The sequence below is a fragment of the Salmo salar genome, chromosome ssa13, assembly GCF_905237065.1.
Source record: "Salmo salar chromosome ssa13, Ssal_v3.1, whole genome shotgun sequence".
Classification (NCBI taxonomy): Eukaryota; Metazoa; Chordata; class Actinopteri; order Salmoniformes; family Salmonidae; genus Salmo; species Salmo salar.
The window spans coordinates 7,075,150-7,082,441 of record NC_059454.1 but is presented as its reverse complement, the minus strand read 5'-3'; the positions used below and the strand labels follow the sequence as shown (position 1 = coordinate 7,082,441).

At 43.2% G+C, this 7,292-nt stretch overlaps 1 protein-coding gene across 1 annotated transcript; it reads right to left on the bottom strand.

Moving 5' to 3' along the window:
- Nucleotides 1-269: 269 nt before the first annotated feature.
- Nucleotides 270-3,313, bottom strand: sox18 (SRY-box transcription factor 18). The gene is given in 4 exon segments (XM_014134283.2): nt 270-1,801; nt 1,803-2,065; nt 2,664-2,895; nt 2,898-3,313. Coding segments are annotated over 4 exon segments (1,536 nt in total). The 5' UTR covers nt 3,066-3,313; the 3' UTR covers nt 270-928.
- Between the last annotated feature and the right edge of the window lie 3,979 nt (nt 3,314-7,292).

Sequence of the window (7,292 nt, the reverse complement as noted above, 5' to 3'; positions counted from 1 at the left end):
TAGGGTTAGGATAAGGGTTAGGGTTAAGGTCAGGGTTAGGATAAGGGTTAGGGTTAAGGTTAGGGTTAGGATAAGGGTTAGGGTTAAGGTTAGGGTTAGGATAAGGGTTAGGGTTAAGGTCAGGGTTAGGATAAGGGTTAGGGTTAAGGTCAGGGTTAGGATAAGGGTTAGGGTTAGTAGACAGTTAGTTGAAATGTTTCTGATAGGGTTATGGTTGGTCAGGGTTAGGATAAGGGTTAGGGTTAAGGTCAGGGTTAGGATAAGGCTTAGGGTTAAGGTTAGGGTTAGGATAAAGGTTAGGGTTAGTAGACAGTTGAAATGTTTCTGATGGTCTGTAGATGGTCTGTATATGGTCTGTAGATGGTCTGTAGATGGTCTACAGATGGACTATCAAGATAATGTGTTACCCAAAGTGTTATACCACAGTGGTCTTCCTATGCACACGTTTATGACCCAGTGGAAATAATTCAACACAAATAAAAACAAACAACAGGAAGTGTATAAAAAATGTCTATAATAAAAATGAACAGTTTTATCATTATAAATGTTCTGCCTGTCTGGGCAGTAAGTAGAAGAGCTCAATATTATTTTGTGATCTACAGTAGTCTGTTGCAGACTATAAAACAATCTTACCCTGAAAGTCCTCAAGTCCTCAACTGTAGACCTGTGTCAAAGTCCAATTCTTTCAAATACTTGAACGTTTTGTTTTTTGTTTTGTTGAGATGTGCTTGCCTAAGTGTAGTGTTTGCACATCTGTTACTATTCCATAGTACAAACTACATCAAGTGCCACTCAAGATTTGAAAGTATGTCTTTTTTTATTTTTTTAACATACCTGTTGAGCCACATGTCTGGTAGGCTGTACTGGACTATTCCAGACTACAGCACACAGCTGAACACTACACTGAGTCAGTCTAAGACAAGGGAGTCTAGCCAGTGATAGAGGTACCGTAGTAGACAACACTACTAGCATCAGACAGAAGGGAAATTAGTGGACTGTTCTGGCTCTCCTCACAGGCGACAGGGCTCCTCCGCAGAGCTATAGCTCCACCTCCGTACCGTTCCAAAGAATTAGAAACAGTGACGAGAGTACCCCCATGTTCCTCCGTTCGAGTCCGGCTGACACTGAGGTACTGGTCAAACTCATGGCGATCCACTTCTGTCCAGAACTCTGCTGACATAGGACCTAAGGAACCATGGCCTGGCTGGTCCCGTATAGAGTCCAGGGACTCGGGGGCTAAAGGGTTGGATGTAGAGGCCAGAGATGAGGACTCAGGTGGGGGAGAGAGCTGCCCCAGGTGGGAGGTAAAATGGGATGACTGGTTGGTGTCTGATCCAGAGCTACTATACAGGTAACTATAGTAACCAGAGGACACAGAGGAACTGCTGATAGAAAGATGAGATTTGACTGGCTCAGACAGTCTTATAGAGGAGCCCTGGGGGTTTGAGTACAGACTGGGAGAATTCGTAGGCTCTGGAGCCTGGCTGAGGCACTTCTCCTGGGGACGACGACAGAGCAAGGAGCCCCTCTGGTTAAGATGATGATCATGACCACTATGACCCCGACTCTGACTAAAAGAACGGGGGTGATTACTGTGAGGGTTGTGGCGATGGTGGTTGTTATAATGGTTGTAGTTACTCCAAGCGCCAATGTCCAGGCCCATGTCCTCCTGCATGTGAGGGGGAAAGAACACCCCTTCGTCCACTCCTGTCTCCTCCATCACATCCAGGGGGGACATCTCCGGTGTGGGCAGGCCGTAGCTCTCCAAGTCCCCTGACTGAAGGTCTCTAAAATGGCCTAGGAGGCAAGAGGTGGTGGTGGGGGTGATGGTGGCCTGGATGTACGTAACTATCCCGTGGGTGTCCATAGACCTCCCCTGTCCCTCCCTGGGTTAGGCTGTGGAGCAGTAAACCCGGTTCTACCCGTTTGAGCTTTTTGGTCTGTTTTTTGCGACGCGGGCGGTACTTGTAGTTGGGGTGGTCCGTCAGGTGCTGGAGGCGTAGTCTCTCGGCCTCTTCAACGAAGGGACGCTTGTCCAGAGTAGTCAGGGCCTTCCATGACTGACCTAAAGATAATAATACATATTTACATTGTTATCAACATTAGCATCATTAGCATCCTTAGCATCATTAGCATCCTTAGCATCATTAGCATCATTAGCAGCCGTAGCACTTTCAGCATCATCATCAAACATTTTCCTGTAATCAGTTTACATCCAAATGGAATCTGTGCGGCTCTAAACACATTTAGTGTGATGTAGCTACTAAGTGATGTGTTTTCAGAATAAAAGTCTAACTGTCTACTTCCTTACTGTCTGAAAAGAAAAACAGGCAGCTTTACATTACGTACTAAGCATTACTGAACACATTAAACGTTGAAAGAATCCAACATGTGGTTTTGTTAGCTGATAAATCCCATTTTGGCATATGACTTGAACACGATATTTTACAGACAGTGATTAAAGGCATACCAACAAGTGGAGTTGATTTAACTGAATGATTGTGGTTCGTGACATGGCAAAACATTTATGATTTAAGTCAAATAACAAAGCATTCTTACTAAAGATGAATAAATGGCACAATATACCGAGAAGACACCACAGGAAAACGTTTTCTAAAAGAGTTACATAAATCACTGTGAATACAGAGTGTGTCAAATCTTACCCAGCATCTTGCTGAGGACAGCATTGTGGAGGTCTGGGTTCTGAACGGCCAGTCGCTTCCTTTCGTCTTTAGCCCACACCATGAAGGCATTCATGGGCCGACGGATCCTCGACTCACCCCCTGGCTTCCCTTCTCCGCTACCCAAGGAAGGTGCTCCTGGGTGGGTCGAGAAAGGACTACCTGCCCCTGTCCATGGTCCACTCCCTGGGGCTCCTATACCGGCCTCTTTACGGGGCCCTGTGGGGCCACAGTCTCCAGATTCAGAGAGGGGGTCTGGTCGAAAGGTCCTAGCCCACGATCAGGACCCGGGCTGGGGGAAGACACCCATGGACGCTGACCGGCTTCATCCTGGCCTGGCAGAGAACTGGCCTCACAACAGAAACTAGACTCAGAAATATCCATTCCAGCTAGACAGAATCCTATTTAGTAGTTTAGTAGTCCAACTGATGTTGTTGTTCGGTAACGTTTTAAAAAGACTCGTATGTAGAGTAAAAAGAGCAAAACATTGATACAGCAGCAAAAACAAGGAGTTTATAATCTCAAAGGTCCCATGACTCTCTCTCTCTCTCCTCTCTCTCTCTCTTCTCTGTTATTCCAGAACCCGTTGTTGGTGTGTCCAGTCTGTTTCTCCTCTGTTATTCCACAGCTACAGAGTTTGAAAGTTGTGGTGAGGCTTGATAAACCCGTTGTGTAAATATATACCCGGTATAGACCAATCAGACGCCAGGGAAACTAGCGATGTGAGCAGGAGGGGTCGGGTGTGGGAGAGTCTTCCTCCCTGCCTCTACCTCCCTGCCTCCCCCTTCCTCCTCCTTTGTCTCCCTCCCTGCCTCCACCTCCCTGCCTACCCCCCCATTTGTCCCCCCTCCCTTCCTCGCCCCTTTCCTCCCCCCTCCCTGCCTCCCCTTCCCTGCCTCCCAGTTTCTCCCCCCCACTGCCTCCCCCCTTCCCTGCCTCCCCTCTGTCTCACCCCTTCCTCCCCCTCCTTTGCCTCCCCCTTTCCTCCCTCCTCCCCCTTTCCTCCCCCTCCCTGCCCCCTGCCCCCCCCTTTCCCCCACTCCCTACCTCCCCCGCTCCCTACCTCCCCCCCTCCCACACAGAGACATGTAATCTGAGAGGCCCATTGTTTCTGCTCACACACATAGAGAAAGACACACAACCTTGACCAGCCACTCTGTGTGTCTGGTCCCTATCCAACCCCCTCACAGCTAGAGCTGTGGTGAAAGGAGACCACACTCAAAGCTATGCTGCTTAGCAGTGCAACTTTCTCCTTCTCTCTCAATTTATCCTCTTAAGGATCCCTACAGATCGGTGTCCCACCCGGGGGACGGTTGAGCTAATGTGCGCTAATGCGATTAGCTTGAGGTTGAAAGTAACAAGGCAATTTCCCTGGACATCTGATATGGGCAGAAAGCTTAAATTATTGTTAATCTAACTGCACTGTCCAATTTACAGTAGCTATTACAGTGAAAGAATACCATGCTATTGTTTAAGGAGAGTGCACAGTTATGAACATGAAAAGTTATTAATAAACCTATTAGGCACATTTGTGCAGTCTTGATACAACATTTTTAACAGAAATGCAATGGTTCATTGGATCAGTCTAAAACTTTGCACCATACACTGCTTCCATCTAGTGGCCAAAATCTAAATTGTGCCTGGGCTGGAATAATACATTATAGCCTTTCTCTTGCATTTCAAAGATGATGGTACAAAATAAATGCTTTTTGTTCTTTGTATTATCTTTTACCAGATCCAATGTGTTATATTCTCCTACATTAATTTCACATTTCCACAAACATCAAAGTATTTCCTTTCAAATAGTATCAAGAATATGCATATCCTTGCTTTAGGTCCTGAGCTACAGGCAGTTAGATTTGGGAACATCACTTTATGCAAAAAAAAAAAAATGGGGCGATTCCTTGGGCTTTATTGGCATGGGAAACATATGTTTACATTGCCAACGCAAGTGAAATAGATAATAATCATTTAACTGTTAATATTACACTTACAAAAGTTCCAAAAGAATCAAGACATTTTAAATGTCTTAATATGTATACACATAGTGTACATATAGAGAGCATGTGAAAATGAGTTTTGATCAGACATGGAAATAAAAGCCCTGAAAACACGTTGTCTCAAAGCTATAGGATGGAAACTACCGGAGTTTTGGAACAGCTACAGCCAACTAGCACTAGCTAACCATAACAAAAAATTACCTGGACTACAAAACAGTTATAACCTGGACAATACAACAGTTATAACCTGGACAATAACAGTTATAACCTGGACAATAACAGTTATAAAATGGACAATACAACAGTTAACCTGGACAATACAACAGTTATAAAATGGACAATACAACAGTTATAACCTGGACAATACAACAGTTATAAAATGGACAATACAACAGTTATAACCTGGACAATAACAGTTATAACCTGGACAATACAACAGTTACAAAATGGAAAATACAACAGTTACAAAATGGACAATACAACAGTTATAACCTGGACAATACAACAGTTATAACCTGGACAATACAACAGTTATAACCTGGACAATACAACAGTTATAACCTGGACAATACAACAGTTATAACCTGGACAATACAACAGTTATAACCTGGACAATACAACAGTTAACCTGGACAATACAACAGTTATAACCTGGACAATACAACAGTTATAACCTGGACAATACAACAGTTATAACCTGGACAATACAACAGTTATAACCTGGACAATACAACAGTTATAACCTGGACAATACAACAGTTATAACCTGGACTACAAAACAGTTATAAAATGGACTACAACAGTTATAACCTGGACAATACAACAGTTATAACCTGGACAATAACAGTTATAACCTGGACAATACAACAGTTATAACCTGGACAATACAACAGTTAACCTGGACAATACAACAGTTAACCTGGACAATACAACAGTTATAACCTGGACAATACAACAGTTAACCTGGACAATAACAGTTATAACCTGGACAATACAACAGTTAACCTGGACAATACAACAGTTAACCTGGACAATACAACAGTTAACCTGGACAATACAACAGTTAACCTGGGCAACACCAGTTAACATGGTCAACACCAGTTAACATGGATAATACAACAGTTATACTGGACAATACAACATTTATCCTGGACAATAAAACATTTATCCTGGACAATACAACATTTATCCTGTACAATACAACAGTTAACCTGGACAATACAACAGTTAACCTGGACAATACAACAGTTAACCTGGACAATACAACAGTTAACCTGGACAATACAACAGTTAACCTGGACAATAACAGCAACTTAAGTTACTTACGTTCCCCTCTTCATAGCAGTATGCAAATTGTGTCTCTGAATTGTCCTTGAGGAGCTTTTTTTGTACTTATTCCTTGCAGGGTCATTTTTAATATCCATGGGGTACTGTATCGTAATGACCTCTGGACAGGGATAAGCCATTGGGGCTTCAAAGGCCTCTGCATTTGGGTGTGTGGAGGGGGGCCGATGTGAAGTTCAAGAGTTTTCACACATCTCAGACTATTTGCATTGACCCCCTTTTTTTGCAATGACAACAATTGAAGTCGGAGGTTTACATACACTTAGGTTGGAGTCATTAAAACTCATCTTTCAACCACTCCACAAATTTCTTGCTAACAATCTATAGTTTTGGAAAGTCGGTTAGGACATCTACTTTGTGCATGACACAAGTAATTTTTCCAACAATTGTTTACAGACAGATTATTTCACTCATAATTCACAGTATCACAATTCCAGTGGGTCAGAAGTTTACATACAGTAAATTTACTGTGTCTTTAAACAACATGGAAAATTCCAGAAAGTTATGTCATGGCTTTAGAAGCTTCTGATAAATGATGTCAATTAGCCTGAGTCAATTGGAGGTGTACCTGTGGATGTATTTCAAAGTCTACCTTCAAACTCAGCGCCTCTTTGCTTGACATCATGGAAAAATCCAAAGAAAACAGCAAAGACCTCAGAAAAAAAATTGTAGACAAGTCTGGTTCATCCTTTGAAGAAATTTCCAAACATCTGAAGGTACCATGTTTGTCTGTACAAACAATAGTACGCAAGTATAAACACCATGAGGCCGTCATGCCGCTCAGGAAAGAGACACGTTCTGTCTCCTAGAGATGAAAGTACTTTGGTGCGAAAAGTGCAAATCAATCCCAGAACAACAGCAAAGGACTTTGTGAAGATGCTGGAGGAAACCAGTACAAAAGTATCTATATCCACAGTAAAACGAGTCCTATATTAACATAACCTGAAAGGCCGCTCAGCAAGGAAGAAGCCACTGCTCCAAAACCACCATAAAAAAAGCCAGACTCCATGGTTTGCAACTGCACCTGGGGACAAAGATTGTTCTTTTTGGAGAAATGTCCTCTGGTCTGATGAAACAAAAACAGAACTGTTTGACCATAATGACCATCATTATGTTTGGAGGAAAAAGGGGGAGGCTTGCAAGCCGAAGAACACCATCCCAACCGTGAAGCACGGGGGTGGCAGCATCATGTTGTGGGGGTGTTTTGCTGCAGGAGGGACTGGTGCACTTCACAAAATAGATATCATCATGAGGGAGGAAAATTATG